Below are 19,147 nucleotides of genomic sequence, written 5' to 3' on the forward strand. Positions count from 1 at the left end.
TTCCTGTTTTTTACACAGTATATTCTTATAATAATAAAATAATTAGTAACAATGATAACGCAGTGGTTAGCGCTTGTGCGGCACAGTTCATGTCATGGGAACCTGTCGTGGGTTCAAATCCAGCTCCAGACTTTCTGTGCGGAGTTTGTATGTTCTCCCCGTGCTTGCGTGGGTTTCCTCCGGGCACTCCGGTTTCCTCCCACAGTCCAAAGACATGCATTTCAGGTGAATTGGCCGGTCCAAATTGTCCCTAGGTGTGAATGAGCGAGTGAGTTGTCTGTCCCCGTGTGCCCTGCGATTGGCTGGCAACCACTTCAGGGTGTCCCCTGCCCACTGCCCGATGATTGCTGGGATGGGCTCCAGCACCCCCGCGACCCTAATGAGGATAAGCGGTACGGCTAATGAGATGAGATGAGATGAGATAACAAATATATGTTAGTTATAGAGTTCATATATGAACAAAGTTTTTGAGTTTTATACAATCTGTTGTTGATTTTGATTTTAATGATAACAATAATAAGAGTAATAATAACAATATTAGTTGTTACGTTTCATTGGACATAACCACAAGTTTCGTGAAAAGAAAAATAATCGACTTTCTTATAGCTAACCAATTTATGTAACAATTCCAAGGATGTACCATTGTAATTTCATCATTGAATGCAAATAATAAAAAAGTTTAAAACCCTTAACCATACGGCACCATGCTTTGCTTTTAATTTTACTATCTATCTATCCATACAACCAAGCTACCTCATGGGAGGTGGCTAGAGTCAAGAACACACTCACATTCACCAAACATTCATTTCCCTTTGCTCTTCCCAACCTGACACCGAACATTAAGCCCACAAAACAACAAGGGGTGAGTTGCTGTGCCATGCAACCCTTCATCAGCAGAGAGGCTCTGCAGCATACACTGGTTTACCCCTTCCGCATCATATGGGTCAATATCAGTCTTTATTAACTATCCTTTGCCCTTCACATCTATCCCTTGCAAACACGTTTGCATCCATTATTTACCGACCTCACATCCAGAGCAGGCTTAACCCCAACCATCCAACCATATTCAAGCCTTCCTCTCCTTCTGTTTCCCATAATTTATGCACTACATACTTTTAGTCAAACAGCCTTCATCCATTCTTTCCATAGGTCCAATTTATCACAAAACATTTTCATCAACACTCTCAGCAAGCTCTCACCAAACCAGTTCTTCTCCTTACTTCTTCATTGCTTAACCTATCCAGTCGTCTCACTCCACACATACTACACTAACATCTCATTTCAATGATATTTACCGATTATGCGCATTTACTCTCAAACCCCACGCTTCTGAGCCATACATCACTGTTGGTACCACCACACCATCATTTTACTAATCCTCTTAAATCTTTTAGTCTAAGATTGCTTTGATGCACGTTCCCATATATTAATGAACCCTGAGGGCAGCATTCACAACTGAGACATTATCTCTCATCCAATATGTTCTTCCCCCTCAAAAATTGATTTTCAATATAAAAAAAACTTGTATGGCGTCTAAAGAAACTAAACAACCCCCCTGCAGAGGCGCCGCACACTCTACACTATTTCAAGTCGTTAGAGCAAAAACAAAATGTCCACAAAAAACAAAACAAAAAAAGAGTAGGGCTTGAGCAAGTTGACTAACAAGGCCTCCGTTAATGAAAAGTGATGAAGGACACTTAAGCGAGCGGTAATTAAAAATATGCTCATAAAGACCACCGAGCCTTTTGAAACATTTCATAAACAACACGCTTCGAATATGTTAACTTTCCACTCAAAATGCGGTCAAAACGCTACGTCTTTCCAAAGCCGCACTAGATTGACTTCATGACTAAAGAGTGAAGCCTCCACAATGCTGTGGAACCAAGGGCCAAGGAATTATGCCTCCCGTTGTATTTGTTGAGCGCTGTATTGCTCAAGTGATGTGGAGAGGCTGATCTAGTTTCCAAGTCACTGAGAGGTGTTAGCTCCACGATGTTGGGAATCATTTCTTGTGTTCTCAGTTTCACACACACCAATTCCCTTTACATTCTGAATGACACAAGTGATATTTACCATTGCAGCGGCCACTCCATAATGTCGTGTGTGCCCATGTTTTTGTTTCAGATAACGTCACAACTTAGTAGTCGCATAGAGTTCTCTTCGAAAACTTCAGAGTTTTTAATATATTAAATAACATGAGATTTTTGGCACGTGGTTGCTCCTCAATGTTGTGTGCACTAAATGTTTGTGTTTTGGAAAACAACACAGCTCAATTGTTCCACAGAGTGCTCTTAAGAAATGTATTTGTATACATTTGATATTTGCGGATTTCTAACATGTTCATGTTTGTGTTTAAGTGAACACTTAGTTGTTCTATAATGTTCTCAGAAACACTTTATTTTATTATAAAGAATATATGGGTATTTCTAACATCTGATTGCTCCACAATATTGTGTGTGCCCACGTTTGTATTTTGGAGAAGAATATGAATTGGTTGTTTTTCAAAGTTCGCTTCCGAAAAGCCGCATTTTAGTGTAATACATTTTTAAAGATGTCTAATATGTGGCTGTTCCCCAATGTTGTGTGCACCCACATTTGCGCTTGGGAGAACAACACAACTTAGTTGTTCCAGAGAGTTTTCCTCAGAAACGCAGTATTTTAATAAAATAAATATCTGAGAATTTCCAGCATGTGATGGTTCCTCAATGTTTTCTAGAGAATCACATATAATCTGCTAGACCCAGTCTACAAATCTTAAGCTATTCAGAGATGCTGAATTTTAATGGAGTAATTTCTAACAAATTGTGTTGTCAATGTTCCACAAACATGTGTGGGCCCATGTTTGTGTTTCCGAGAACAACACGACTTAGTTATCCTTAATAAGAAATAATATCTCTGGATTTCTAACATGTAGTTGCTCCACAATGTTGTGTGTGCCCATGTTTATGATTCATAAAGGAACACAAACAATTAGTTTGACCCCTCTTCCAATAACAAGTCATTCAGAGATGGCAAATTTCAATGGAGTAACATCAAATGAATTGTGTTGTGATTGCTCCACAAAATTGTGTTCAAATAATTTACACAGCTCATTTCTTATTGTCAGACTGTCTCAGATCAAAAATTAGGTTAATACAGAATCCATAGAAATGCCTCTTTACTTTAGTGCACTCCTAAATGTTGTGTGAGCACTTGTTTAGCTCCAGGTAGCCAAGCCCCTTGTAGCCTTCAATATACCACCAACTCATTTTATGTTATGTGGAGGTTATATGGCATTCGCTTGCCCCGCAATATTGTGGTATTTATTTTCTGCCAAACTCATTTTTCCTACCAAACCTGCATGTGCTTTTCTATGTAAATCATTATAATGACAGAAAATAAATCCAAAAATGTGGCAAAGTTGCATGGTTTTGGATCAGAAAATTGTAGAAGATAAAGATAAGGCAGTGCACACAATGTATCGGCTCAAAAGCTAAAACTAAATGAGACTTATCTTGCATTTAGTTCAAGTTTGTTCACAGAGGAAAACCTCCTCACAGTTAAAAATAAAAATCAGTAAAATGGCTGTCAATTTATAACTTATTATCATGAGAAATCTTGGCATTATGTTACCTTATTTCCTCTGAGCTACTCTAATCAATTAAGAACCCCCCCCAAAAGATGGATGTCACTCAACTTTTTGCGCCTCAACCCAGAAAAGACTGAAACGTTAATTATTGGTCCATCTAAATACCGTGACTTGTTCTCAAAAACTGCTCTAAACATTGACAAATGTAATATAACCAAGAGTGACATAGTCAAAAATGTAGGTGTCACATTGACCCCAATCTGTCCTTCCAAACACATGTTAAGAATATGACTGGAACATCTTCCATCTTCGTAATATTGCTAAAATTCACCCTACGCTGTCTCAGTCGGATGCGGAGATTATAATTCATGTGTTTGTTATCTCCTGTCTCGGTTACTGTAATGCACTACTCTCCGGTCTCCCTAAGTCCAAAATCAAGAGCCTTCAGCTGGTACAAAATGCTGCAGCGAGGCTTTTAACTAAGATAAGAACGTTTGATCACATTACCCCGATTTTAGCTAACCTCCATTGGTTCCCTGTTAGGTTAAGATGTGATTTTAAGGGGGATTACCTCATGTGCATTCCCTTCTCAAGTTTTCTTCATTTTCCTCATGTTGAGGTTTTTGAGTTTTTCCTTGCCCTCATGTGAGTTTTATCATAATATGTTATAATAGCCTGCGGTTTGCAATAATCTGTGGTCTGTGCAGCTTTTTGAGACTCTTTGTGATTAAGGGTGTCACAAATAAACATGACTTGACTTTAAAAAAAATTGCAAGTGTTTGCTCACTTCGCTACAGTCGACGCTTCAACAACTCGAGAAGAGACGCACTTCTAATCTCCCGTTTCTTGCATTGTTCACAAACTCGCTTTTTGTAATCAGTTCACAAAGTCATTCTTTCCTACATGGGTGGCTGAGTCGCCGCTAACAATAGCGCTAACAATCGAGCGTCGGCTTCCTAAACGGGAGCGCTCGACTCTCAAGTGTGCTCAGCGTGTTTTTTTCCCTCCGTACACGCGCGTTCTGGCTATTTCCATCGTCTTCGGCAGCCGCTAGCCAGCTGGAAGCCGGTTTAGGGTAAGAAAATACCCAACAATGCCACTAACCCGTCTGCGCAGCGGCTAGGATGACATGAGCGTACACACATGCTAGCATACGCTACTCAGATCACTTTCAGCTTTCAGTCAACAAAGTCCACGCGTCAAATTAAAACATTGTGACAGAAGCACACAAACGGAATGTCCAAAAGCTACGCTTTCTAAAACCGCTACTTTTTCTTGTGTTTTCGTTTGCAAAGCAACTTCTGTCCGTTCAATCTGGTACACACTTCTGTAATAGCACCATAAATCTTTTTTTTTCTCTGAAGGATGCTAGAATTTCCTACACTGATGAAAATTAAATTACGTTATTACTTTAGGTTATTTTGAGTTCTGATATGAATTTCTAATCCCAAGAAAATGATTCAATGAAGCAAGCTGATTATATCAGCACACACACAATGTATTAACACAGAGAATTAATGATGAGGAAAAAAAGGGTAGGACAAGGCGCCAGAGATTTTTGGAGCTTTCGACCGCTGAAAGTCTGGTAGTTACTAGCATAAAAAGAGAGTTTCCCGCTCAGTTTTGACGGCGCACAATGTCGGCTCGAACTGCAGATTAAGATACTGGGTAAACTGGATATGCGATCATCCAGACATCAAGCGTTCGGTGCTACGACCACTCGGGAGTGTTTATTAGCCACGGACTGCTATGTCAACAAGACCCAGCGGCCTACAAAGCAGCGAAGCATAGTGGCAAGACAGCGGACGAGGAAGCGAGGTTGCCGGGCCGGGCTAACAGCTAGGCTAAAGGCTAAACCCTGCAAAAAGCCTCTCCCATCCATTTTCCTCTCCAACGTTCGCTCTCTGGACAATAAACTGGACCATTTAACAACTGGAAGTGGCATCAAACCGCGAGATGACGAACTGCTGCGCTAAAATTCTGACGAAGACATGGTTAATCTTATCTATCCCGGCTGACGTTCAAAGAAACTGTGCGGTTCAGATGTATCGACATTTCATTCTGTATACACGTGTACAAGGATGACAATAAAGTAAATCTGAATCTGAATCTGAATCTGAATGATGCTCGTTGATTTGGGGAGATTTCCTTGTACAGAAAAAAACCCTCGTTCCCAAGAATCAGCAAATATGGTGTTTAATCTGAAACCATCTTCTTACTTGTTGCGGAGAGATTTGACTCGTGCTCTGTATGCTCTCAACGTATGGCCCACATGCTGGGTTTAAGGCTGCAGTGCAGACCTGCCCAGTAGCGCCACGCGGCCGCCATGCGAGACAGTAGAAAAAAGAACAAGAGGGCGATCTATCGATCAGCTCCTCCTTATATATGGACCAGGGACGCCTGACCAGGTCAGGCCTTTTTGGGTGGGGTCATAGACATCTGAGACCACCAGAATTCGGATCACGGTGATTGATGTTGCTAAACTTGTTAGATAGCCTAAGAAGTGGGAAATTTGTGTAATGTTCTGTAGTTAAGAACGTCCCTCCAATCGACATAATTACGTGAGAACATTATTTTATCAATACATAGCTTTGGATGTTTTAATTACATTCAAACTTCATGTTATCAGATTTCATTATGGTACATGGTGAATTGGTACGTCCGGGAACTGTCCAAAACGGGACACAGTCGTTCCATCCATTCCAAAGTTCTGAGTTACTTGGAAGACAATTTTGTGCTGGGCTTGTTTGCTCTACACTTCTTTTAAAGTAACATGCCCAAAATTATCATTGGATCTCAATGATGCCACTCACTACTTTTTAAACAAATATTTTTTTCCCCTTTTTGAAATGGAGTCGGAGCTACTGAGTCATGTGCAGACTAAAAATTGTTGTAGAAGACCCGGAAACGAAACGTACTTCTGGATATTTGAGGTTCTGTAGCTAAGAAACCGAACGGCAACAACAAACACGAGTTGGCCGCCGCGGTTGAGAGAAGACCGCGACTTTAATGACAATTAGTGTTCCAGTTGACGCTTACGTGTGGTCGCCTCACAACGTTGTGTGCCCATTTTCTGCTCTCCATGCAACATTAAAGACGATATGAAAGTTACATGGAGAGAAGAAAAAGTGTGGACTGTGTTCAAACACAAATTCGGTTTACGGGCGAAGAATTACTGAGTGCACACTTTCGGGTTTCTTCTCTGGTTTTATCAGCGTAATGGATCTTAAGGAATCAACTTGGGAGTTCATCAAAACAAACAAAATTCGGGATATTTTGGGCTGATTGGGTTCAAAGGCTGTGTCCTTTAAAGTATTCATGAGCATACTAATTCCTAAACCGGGATGTTTCATCAACCTCAGAATAGACCTTCTCTTTGAGTTCGGCCTCTAGTCCTGGTCTACAGTGCCATACCAGTGAACTAGACTTCTATAACCGTCGTTGGCAGTATAGGAGTTTTTTGTTTTGTTTTGAAAACTCATAATTGAGTCAAATGAGATAAAAAAACGTTTTCTATGATCTCCAACTGGAAAATCAAGGAGATGCATTTGTAGCATAAAAAATGTCTCCACAAAAACATGGGGGAAAAAAACAATACAGTTGACCCCAGGATACAGCGTCCCTGTCATGATTGCTGATGCGGAGCACCTGAGTCTGCTCCGTTGGTGCCAACAGCCGCGGCCGTTGATTGGCTGCTTCCTCTTTTTTCAAATCCCGCATTCCTGACAACATTTTTTGGATCGTCTGTGAACCTACGCTACACGCAAGGCAAACTTTTGTGACTCCTGACTCTATCCTGCACTGTTGTTCTGTCTGATTTCCGTTGCAGACCTTTTTTCTGGACCCGTTTATGTTTTTACTCCTCCGTCCCAGCCATCAATCTGTTTTTCCTCGCTCTCGACATTGCCTGCGCTCGACACGGAAGTGCCACTTCCACCTTCCCAGCGATCTGCTACCCGTGACCGACGACCCCCAGATCGTGGGTGCTAGTCCTTTCCCCCTTCTAGATAAAACTGAGTAAAACGAACACAATTGGGTCCCGTCTCCATTCCTGATCCGTGACAGTCCTCACCTTACGATGTTTTCACTTTACAATGTGTAATATAACGTTTTACGGCATTTACCCCTCCATTTGACATCCACGAATTTCATTGATTTGCCCCACACAAAATTCAAACTTTGCAGTGATAGTGCATATGACAAGTTAGGATGTTAAGATGCCTCTCTTCTATTGGTCGACCTCTTGTAAGATGGCAGTCTGCTATTGGTGTGCGTCTTTACGTGATGATGACGTCGATATGTTACTTGCTGAATTGCCTCCCACAATGCTTTTCTTTCTCTTCGATCGGTTCTGAATCTAGTGGAAGAAACTTGAATTTGTTTGGCAGTGGGGTCCGACACAGTGATGCCAAAGGTAGAAGCAAAACGTAATTACCATGGAAATGCTATGATAATGGCAAAGAAGGCCCATGCATATTGCTACAAGGAGGAACCGGCAGAAGTCACTTTTGTCGAAGGGTGTGCTGTTCTAGCCTGATTAAAAAGAAATGCACTGTTGTGACCACTATCCATTATCCCGATTTGTGTTGCTGATGTGTGCCGCCTAATATGAACTGCACTGTTTTTGGATGCAATCCATTACCCCCCAAGTATTGCTGGGAGAGCAAATTGGTGTATTGAGTGGGTCTATGTTTCTGTTCTCTCCAACTAAAATGAACTGAACGGTTGTGGCTGTTATCCATTATTCCTGGTTAAATTTTGCTGCAAGCGGGGGCCGGCAGAGCACATGTTAAAAAGAGGGGTGGGCAGGGTTGACGTTTTGGTCCCCATTAACCCCGATAAACAAAGGATTAAAGTATAATTATGATATTAAATTCTAAAATTATATAAAATTTAATCATTAGCAGATGCATTGTTATCTTTACCATAACCAATCAACTGTCAGGAAAATGATGAAGAATACAAAGGCAATTAAAAAAACATCTTAAATGGGCATGCTAATTTTTGCAGGTGAAATTTTTTTAACTCAATTTTGATTTTATACAGCCATCTCTCCCTCCCTTTGCATCCACCTGTAACTCCACTCGACCAGCCGAATCACGTCACACCCAAAGTGAATACAATTTAATTTTCCATCAAAAGTATATATTTTTACAATATTATTTAATCATATACACACATTACATATAATTAGTACTTACTATATACTATTTGGTTTTTTAAATGTTTCTACCTGGGGAAGCGGGGGAACACTTTAGGTTATTACCATAGGTTTGTAACAGCAATTTCACTTGCAATCCCCACCACAAAAGGGATTTATGTCATATCCAGAGGGTCTACTGACCAAATCTCTCACCTTGTTGCCGTTGTTGAGGCTCATACTGCTCAGTGCAGAGAGTTTGGCCTCCAGACTTTGGTGTCCGGGTGGTGCACCATGATGGTGATGATGATGATGATGATGAGGAGGAGGTGGCTGAGGAGCTGGAGGAGGAGGAGGTCCGTGCTGGTGATGGAGCTGCTCCCTCTGGATCTGCTCCCTCATGCTTCTGGCCTCCTGGATGGCTTTCATCACGGCGTCCTGGTCCCCGAACAGAGCCGTGGAGTTCAAGCTGGACAGGATATCTAAGGTGGAAGACGGATAAGATTGAATAGCGTCCATTATAAAAAATGAAACATTGAATCATTAATTAGGGCTTCTGTGTTACTTGGCCATTAAGGAATGGTGTTGTACAATTTTTCAGATAGGGAAGGAAGTGTCAACAAGTTATCTTAGAAACAAACAATTTCTTAAGATTACACAGAGGAAAAATAAAATTAAAAATCTTTAAGCATTTTCATCAGTTTTTCACCAATTTTAAGCGTTTTACTTGTTGGTTTCGTATAACATGAAAAGGTACTTCTCAAACAATATAAGGTTAATTTAATATACACATAGTTCAACTCTCTAATTCGTTTTTGTATGTCCATTATCTAATTTGTGACTCAATGGTTTATCAAATAATCATTTAAGGTGTAAGTTTTCTTAAACAGTCTATAATAAATGTATCGTTGCTTTTACTAATTGATTTTTTTCAATTTTCCTAAAAAAATCACAATTATAGATACTTTTCGAATAAGAACTTTGACATTTTTATTGTTTAATATATTGTGCATCCATTCAATATGGTTGGTGTAAAGTGTAAAGAAGAGGCGGGCCGTTTCTTTTGAAATGAAAGTGGAATAAGAAAGCTTGATTTGGTTGAGAAAATAGTTGGAACGCTTTTTTTCTGCCATTTTTTACTACTCAGGAGGACCACTTGAAGAGCATCTTCCAAAAGTAAGTTAAACTCAAATTGATTTATGAATAGTTTACCCAGCTTACACAATTAACGATATTTCTTTAAGGCAAACCCTTTGGGAACCACCCCCAAAAAGACACCATTATTGTGTTAACTGAGCCAAATTGTATCTTGTATCTTTAATAGCATCTTTGTCGCCCGACGCGGCCCTGAATTGTTTTCCGGCCCCGTCCTTGTTTACGCCTTTCCCACTCGTGAAGCGGGTTTACATGTGAAGAATAAGGAAGCGGGCAAATAAAAGGACGCCAAAGTTTCCGTCGCCTTTGCCGTTTTAATTAGCGGAGGAGTGAGGAAGCACTAAATGCTTGGGTGGCCGTTAAAATCCCGGGCAGAAAATAGCACGGTCTGGTGAAATTGTTTTTCATGAGAATGGGGGGGCGATGCGTCGTAATGAGAGGCTTCAGATTAGCCTTAATAACAGATAGCAGATAGGTAGGCTCGTAAAGAGGTCTGGGCCCCGGCAGACAATAATGTGAGGAAGCTCTTTAAAAGGGAAAAAAAAGGCAAATAAATGCGAGCTGGATTTCACTGTTTCCGCTGGCAGGCTTTTCATGGAGGCTAAATACAGGGCTGGGCTAGAGCCTCCAGTAAAACACAGCCGAGGTGTCTGCAGTCTCGCTGGCACGTGCCACCCTGACTTCAAGGGGGTGGCAGCAGTCTTTTTCTTATCAAAGTAAATCAAATTTAATTGTCAGGCAATTCTCAGGCAAAATATTTTCCACTCAATAAAAATAGTTAGCATACAACAAGACAGTAAAATCCATCCATCCATGATCTGCACTGCTTATCCTCAATAGGGTCACAGGGGTGCTGGAGCTCATCCCAGGTAACTTCAGGCAGTGGGCAGGGGACACCCTGGTTCCCAGAGACAGACAATTAACTGCCAATTTGAACAAGCAAATTAACCTGACATGCAAGTTTTTTTCGGAATCTGGGAGTGCCCGGAGGAGACCTATGCAAGCACGGGAAGAACATGCAAACTCCACACACGGAGGTAGCGGTAACTGGACTTGAACCCTGAACCAATGCACTGTGGGCGCTAACCACACAGCCGCCGTGCCGCCTGGTTAATATACAATAAGAACACAGTAGCGATAGAGATCAAATATGATTATGGCAAGGCACAGACTAGCCATGTTAGGAAAGGGTCCTCAGAAAGGCTTATCCACACTGATAAGGATGGCAGCCCCTGGATTTTCAGCCATTAAACCACACCCAACCAGTGTGGCACCCCCAAATGAGGACACACTGAAATATAAAAATAGAAATGAAAAATAAAAACAACTGCAGAACAAATATAAAAGTATGGAATACAAGTAAAGTATTTAACAAAGTTTAACACATTCAAAAGCAAAAATTGATCAATTAAAAGCCATATTAAAAAAGTGGGTCTTGAGCCTCCACTTAAAAATAGGAAGGGAAGCTGCGGACCCCATGACCTTGGGTATGACGTGATTCGAGCTGGTTGAGTGGAGTTGAGGGTGGATGCAAAGGGAGGAAAAGGTGGCTGAAAAAAATTAAAATTCAGTTTATTTCACCTGTAAAAGTTTGCATGTCCTTTGAAGATGTTGTTTTAATCGCCTTTTTATTCTTAATAAATTTCCCAACCGTTGATTGGTTATGGTCATATTCCTTAGCGAAGATACTGTAAGACTGTTCCATAGATAAGGACCAAAGTGGCAAACCTACGAGCGGTGTCGGGCAGGTTACTTGAAAAAAATCATTCTTTATAGTGACTCACTACTACTACTAGTATCACTCTATCAGTGTTCATTTTACCTGTGAAAAGTGATGGGTACCGGGGATTCGCAAGCTCAAAAATCTATGGGTCCCAACAGAGATCTATGGGTCCCCAAAATTTAGTGTTATCGAGGTTGAAATTGTAAATCGGCGACAAATATCTAAATAAATCTATACATTTATATATTCATTCAGTTTAATAATCACACTTAATTGGTGATACAAAGCAGTTATCACTTCAGATTTTTCAGTTCACAAAAATACTGTACAGTATACAAAATAATATTGCTTAAATCTATATAGTCTATATATTCATGCAGTTTTTCAGTTCATATTCTTCGTGGATTGCTGTCCCGCCACAATTGTAATGCCTTCTCAAGGTCCAATTGCAGCAACGGAATTTCCATAGCTAATTTGTGGTTTCCATTGTCGTTGTGCCGATCCAATGTGCTTTTTCTGAAAGTTCGGATTGCGAAATGATTTATGCAATCCAGTTTTTTGTCACGCTGGGTGCACGCATCACAGAACATGTAGCGTCCATTATCATCCTCCTCATAGCGTAACCAGGAATATAATTGAGTCCATTTTGGCAGAGAAGTCCTTTTCTTGCTAAGAGTATTCTTTTGTTTATCTTTCGTCGAATCCTTCGCTTCAAAACATGTGTTTTTCTTGCCTTCGCAGTCTTCTGAAGAATTTCTCTGCCGTTTTTTCGTGCCGGAGTTATTGCCGTTGTTACCGCTTTCTGTATTATGTTTCGACTTATTACCGACACTGAAGAAATTACCAATTTTTTATTGATTTGCACCTAATACCACTGTTTTTACGGAGGCATACTTCTCTTTCACTCGACAACCACCAAAACAATGACGTATTCTAGAAGTTTGCCGAGATCTCGTTTACTGAGATCTCGTTTGCCTGACGAAAAGTTTGGAGTGCGGTAAATCTTTATTAAAAAAAAAAAAGTTATCGGGTAATAATGACAATTTGGTGTCAAAAAAGTTGCGTCCCGAGGACGCACGTTGATTTGACACAATGCGTCCCCAGCAAAAATGATGCGTCTAGGACGCAGGGACGCGGGCAAACGAGGACACCGCTCTATAGTAAAAGTGACTTGCACCAAAAAAATAATCGAGATTACACCGGAAGAAGGCGGTAGCCCCTTGGCCACATTCACCCTAGATTTCTGTGAGAATTTTAGCCCACGCTGTTTCCGACATGATGACTGTAAATAAAAAAAGGAAAGTTGACTGTGAAGGCTGACATTTCCAGGACAAGTGGAGATTAGAGTATTTTTTACACCAAAATCGGAAACATCTGCATCTGCCTGATTTGCCAAGATACTGTGGCGGTTGTTTTTCTTTTTTTGCATTTTACTTTATTTTTTTCATTTTTCTTACCAGGATATGAAAAGGTGGATATATTTCCAAGGAAAATATACAAGAATGTATAGCAAAAAACAACCTTTTCTTAAATATTCATTTTTAATTCAATTTAAATTTGTTTTCATCGTTTTTTTCCCCAACTTTTATTTATCTATTCATGTCTACCTATAAATAATGGGATTTTTTTCTATGTAGCTTTTTTTGGACTACTTTTATTTTTCTGATTTTACAAACATATTTCCAAATGATCAGAAAGTGTTTCACTGGAAAGAAATCGAAAATAAAATTGAAAAGATATGTAAAAATATAATTAAAGAAAATTAGAAAAAAATGGCACTACTGAAAAATAAGTGAATAAATTGTGAAAAGTAAGGAAAAAGTACTGACCGTTATCGAAAAGTAGCGATAAATAGTGAAATGTATTAAAAATGTACTGGAAAATAAGTGAAAAATAGTGAGAAGTGATGAAAAAGTACTGACAATTATTGAAAAGTAGTGTTAAATAGTGAAATGTATGCAAAATGTCCTGAAAAATAATTGAAAAATTGCGAAAAGTAAGGAAGAAGTACTGTAAATTATTGAAAAGTCGTGTTAAATAGTAAAAAGTATGGAAAATCGACTGAAAAATAAGTGAAAAAAGTGAACAGTGATGAAAACGTACTGACAATTAAAGTATTGAAAATGTGTTAAATGAATGGAAAATGTACTGGAAAGTAGGTGAAAAATTGTGAAACGTAAGGAAAAAGTACTGAAAACTATTTTATTTTCGATTGCCTCTCAAGATGAAATGTATGTTTTTGGTGTTTGGTCAAATCAATTTCCACACAAAGTGTGACTTATACTCCAGAGCGACTTATAGGCCGGAAAATACTTGCGATGGACGTGCTGACCGAATCTCACGGCGTGAAGTGAGAACAGTCATTAAAGGTGCGATTTGTACTCACCCAGGGATGCGTTGCGGCCCATGGCGGAGACGGGACTCGGGATTCGAACCTTGGTGGCGCCGTTGGGGCTGCTTTTGTTGCTAGACAGCAAGGTTTGGGACGTGGGCGACATTTTGGGGCGAGCCGATAGGTTGAGGGGCTGCGTGGAGCCTTCCTCCAACTGAGGACCAAAAGATGATAACCATTACTCTCTTTTCGTACTGTTATTTTTTTTTATGTATTTCTCTCTAAACCTGTGTTCTATCTATTCCTCTCTCTCTCTCTCTTGATCTATCTCTTTCTTCTTTTATCCCTCTCTCAACCTCTCTTCTCTCACTCCCTCCTTTCTCTCTATCCCTCTCTCTGACTCCCCACCCCTCTCTTTTTCCTCCCACTCTGTCTTCCTTGCTCCCTCTCTTCACTTGTTTTCTTTCGATCTTTCTTTATCTCTTTCCCGGCCTCTCTTCTCTCACTCCCTCTCTTCTTTCTATACCTCTTTCTCACTCTCCTCTGCCCTCTCTCCATCTCTCCTTTTTCTATCTCCCCCTATCTCTTGATGTTTCTCTCCATCACTTGTTTTCTTTCTATCTCTTTTTTCTTTAATCTTTCTCTAAACATCTCTTCTCTCACTCCATGCGTTCTCTCTAACCCCTCTCTCCCTATCTCTCTTTTTCCGCGCTCTCTGTCTTTCTATCTCTCTATCCCCTTCTCTCAATTACTTCCTTTTTTCTATATCTCTTTCTTCTTTTACCTCTCTCTCAACCTCACTCCTCTCACTCACTCACTTCTTTCTATACCTCTCTCTGATTCTCCTTTCCTCTCTCTATTTATCTTTTTTCATCCCTCTCTGTTTTTCTATCTTTCTTTCTCTTTCACTCTATCACTTGTTTTTCTTTCTATCTCTTTCTTCTTTTATCCCTCTCACTGTCTTCTCTCAATCCCTCTTTCTCCCTCTCCTCCTCCTCTTTCTATCCTCTTTTCCCTCCCTCTCTGTCTTTCTCTGTATCTCTCCCTCGGTTAATCCCCCTCATTTATGTCTCAATTGTTTTCTCTTCATCGCTTTCTTCTTTTATTTCTCTCTCAACCGGTTTTGTCTCACTCCTTCTCTCGAGCCCTCTTTCTCACTCTCCTCCCCTCTCTGTCTCTCTTTTTCCCCTCTCTGTCTTGCTCTTTCTTTCTATTACTTGTTTTCTCTCTCCATTCATATATCCCAAACATTCTCGATCTCTCTACTTTTCTCTCGCTTGCTCTCAGCTTCTCTCTTGTCTTTTCTCACATTCTTTATTCCCTCTCGCACTCTATACTTTTCTTTCTCACTCTCTATTGTTTTCTCTCTTTTGGTTTCTTACTTTCTATTTTTATATTATATTTTCTATACTTTTCTTTCTCCTTTTCCCTCTCTTAAGCTCTCTCTTCTCTTTCCCCTCACCCATCCACACTCCTCTCTTTCCCTCTTTCCCCCCTTTCTTTCTTTCTCCTTCTTCTCTCTCTCCCTTAACACCCTCTTCTTTTCTCTCTTTCTTTCTTCTTCTTTTTTCTCTCTCACTTTCTTTATTTTTCTCTCTCTCTCTCTCTCTCTCTCTCTCTCTCTCATATATATATATATATATATATATATATATATATATATATATATATATATATATATATATATATATATATATATACAGTAGGACCTCGCTACTTCGTGGTTCCACGTTTGCGGGTTCAGAGCTTCGCAGGTCTAAAAAATAATAATAATAATAAAATAAAATAATTTAAAAAAAAAGTTTGTATATACAAATATACAGTGAATAAGAATAAGTATTTGAACACCCTCGTTTGTTAAAAAAAATCATGCATTGCGATTTTTGGATTTTTCTTTTTAGTTTAGCTCTCTCACAGTGGACACGCAATGAAAATTTCTAAGTGGGAAAAATCGAAAAATAGCAGGCTGTTAAAATACTTATTTTCTGCACTGTATATAACCCTCTCTCCCATTCTTTTTACTCTCTTTTGTTCTCAGTTGCTCTTTTGTTCTCTCTTTCTCTCTCTCTCTCTCTCTCCTTGTATCTCTCTCTCTCCCACTCTATTCTTTTCTCTCTCACTCTCTATCCACTTGTTCTCTCTCTTTGTTTTTATATGTTAATCAATTCAAACATTTCGTAAACATTTTCTCGATCCATTTCGACGATTTCTATGTGTGTATTTGCGCGGTGGTGCGCGTGCTCGGTGTCTGGCGTGCAGTTCAGAAGGCGCTAGCGTTAGCGTTTGAGTGCGGTTAGCGCTGACGTGCGGCCATTGTGGATGGCAGCTGCTAACACGCGCACGCAGCACGCACGCAAAACTCACAGAAAACTCACACGCCACACATGTGGCTTCCATTATAGCGCCGGACGTCAAATAAAGACGAGGCGTGCGCTCTCTCGGCGGTGAAGAGGTTTGGCCTCCGGCCAAACGGCAGCTAGCGCCAGGCTCACTTTGTCACTGTCTATGTAAGCGCCGGTATGTGTGTATTTGATGCTAATTGAAAAGGAGAGAGGAGCTGATTTACATGAGAGGCCAATTGAGAGCTGAATCATTCTCATACACATCATATTCTCACACATGCACATCTATACTCTCATACAGACGCTATTATACACTACTACACTCTCATGCAGACTATTATACTCCCTCACACACACTACTAAGCTCTCATACTCACACTACTATACTCTCTCACACATACCACTAGACGCCCTCACAAATATAACTATAGTCTCATACATAAACTATTGTACTCCCTCACTCATTTTACTTTATTCTCATGCACACACTAGTATGCTGTCACACACATACGACTACTATACTCTCATACCTACTAAGATCTCTTACACAAACAACTATACTTTGATAAACAGACAACTCTTTCTCACATATTTCCATACCCTCATTCACACACACTACTATGCTGTCACAGACATACTACGACTCTCTCAACCATACTACTATACTCTCATACACACACTAATATGCCTTTACACACATACAACTATACTCTCATACTCACACTACTATATTATCTCACACATATCACAAAACTCTTTCACAAATATTACTATACTCTCATACATAAATTATTGTACTCCCTCACATATATTAATTTATTGTCACACACTACTATGCTATCACACATATACTACTATACTCTATCAAACATGCTACTACTATACTCTCATACCTACTATAAACTCTTACACATACAACTATTCTTTGATACACAGACGACTATACTCTTTCACACATATTGCTATACTCTCATTCACACAAACTACTATGCTTTCACACACATACTACTATACTGTCTATATGACTGAGAGACCGTAGACAAAAGTGAATATGTTTTCATGTCAAGGTGGAGACAAAATGGAGTGAAAAAGTTTTTTTTGTTTTTTATGAGAGTCTGAGAAGTAATACTTGCCCTAAGATATAACAACATACTCTCATACGAGCACAACTATACTGCAGACACAGTCATAACCATGCACTACTATACTCTCATACCTACTGCTATGCTCTCCCACACATAATACTCTAGTCTCACACACACTACTATACTCTCTCACACATGAATGAATGAATAAATGAATAAATGAACGAATAAATGAACGAACGAACGAATGAATGAATGGCCTTTATTTTCATTATACACAAGTTACGAAATTGGAGGGCTTCTTCATTCAGAGCAAGTAAAACAAATTAAACAATGTATATAATGAATAGTGCATACACTATTATACTCTCTCTCTATATGATTTATGTGAGAGAGTTTGAATGAGAGTATAGTGGTGTGTATGAGAGAGCAGTGATTGTGCACGGATGGCTCTGGCTATGTCCGTACAAGAGTAGAGTTTTTCGCAGCTGTGGCAGTAGAATGTTATATGTGAGAGCAGGTATGATTTACTTCTCAGAAGGCCTCTCATGGATTTGGTCACTTACTTTGACTTGCACGAGTGGACTAGACGCCCGCTTCTCGCTTTTGAGGGCGGAGGGCGACAAGGGGCCGGATGCGCTGGGGGCCCCTGGGGGGACAGGGCCCATCTTGGCCCCCGGTGAGATCTGCATACTTGCCAGCTGGGCGGCGTACAGCTGCTGTAAGAAAAGAGAAAGAAAAAGTTGAGGGAAAAAAAAGAATATATACTTTTTTTTTTCTCGCTTTCAATCTCTCTTGTTTTCTTTCTTCATTTCTCTTTTTCCTCTTATCCTTTCTTTCTCTCTTTCTCCTTCTCTTTCCTTCTTTTTCTCTCTATGACTTTTTTATTTCTCCTTCGATAGCTCTATTTGACTTATTTTATGTCTTTCCTTCTCTTCTTTTCAATCTCACACACTCTCTCCTCCCTCCCTTATGTTTTCTAATTTTCTCTCTCTTTTCCCCGCTTTTTCCTGCTCTCTCTCTTTCCTTCACCCCTCTCTCTTCTCTTTCTTCTTTTCGTTCTATTTTCTTGTCTTTTATCTCTCTCAGTCTCTTTTTATCTCCACTTCTGTCTCATTTTTTTCTATCTCACTTTCTCTCTCTTATTTTCCGTCTCTCTTTTCGTTTCTCTTTTGATTTTCTCGCTCTCTTCTCACTACCTCTCTCCATAGGTCTCTTCTTTCATTTTCTCTTGTTTTCTCTCTTTCTCTTCATTTTCTTCTAGAAAATCTGTTAATCCCTCTGTCTCTGCTTCTTACTGTTCTCCCCCCCTCTCCCTCTCCCTTTCTCTCTCTCTCTCTCTCAAGTCAGGTTGCATTTATTTGTATAGCCCTTAATCACAAAGTGTCTCAAAGGACTGCACAGTCCACAATTACACCATCCCCTGGTTTTAAACGAACCATTTATCTCTTTTTGTCTTTCTCTTTCTCTCTGTCCCGCTCTCTCTCTCTCTGCCTCTTGTTAGCTCCCTCACTCTCTTTTTCTTTCTGTCTATTTTTCTTCCCTTTCTCTCTTTCTCCCTTTCTCTAATTTTTCTATCACATTCTCTTTTCTTTACTTTTTCTTTCTCCCTCTCATTCTTTCGGCTCCATCTTCTTCTTGCCTCCTCTCCCCCTCTCTTGTTTTTTTCTCTCTTGCGCTTTTCTTCCTGTTTATCTTTTAGTTCTCTCTCTCTCTCTCTCTCTCTCTCTCTCTCTCTCTCTCTCTCTCTCTCCCTCTCTTTATTCTGAACTCCCTTTCTCTCTTTCTCGTTCTGTCTATTT

General features: G+C 39.9%; 1 protein-coding gene across 1 annotated transcript in view; it reads right to left on the bottom strand.

Moving 5' to 3' along the window:
* Positions 1 to 19,147, bottom strand: part of LOC148362916 (transcription factor SOX-6-like) — a 161,352-nt gene that overhangs the window by 17,999 nt on the left and 124,206 nt on the right. Inside the window, exons 10-12 of the mRNA XM_088340508.1 lie at positions 17,912 to 18,064; positions 13,973 to 14,132; positions 8,925 to 9,190 (exon numbers count right to left, since the gene is read on the bottom strand). Coding sequence (XP_088196634.1) covers positions 8,925 to 9,190; positions 13,973 to 14,132; positions 17,912 to 18,064 — 579 coding nt within the window. The remainder of the gene's footprint in view (positions 1 to 8,924; positions 9,191 to 13,972; positions 14,133 to 17,911; positions 18,065 to 19,147) is intronic.

The sequence above is a fragment of the Urocampus carinirostris genome, chromosome 7 (genome assembly GCF_059441175.1).
Source record: "Urocampus carinirostris isolate Australia breed hairy pipefish chromosome 7, RoL_Ucar_1.0, whole genome shotgun sequence".
In the NCBI taxonomy this organism is placed as follows: Eukaryota; Metazoa; Chordata; class Actinopteri; order Syngnathiformes; family Syngnathidae; genus Urocampus; species Urocampus carinirostris.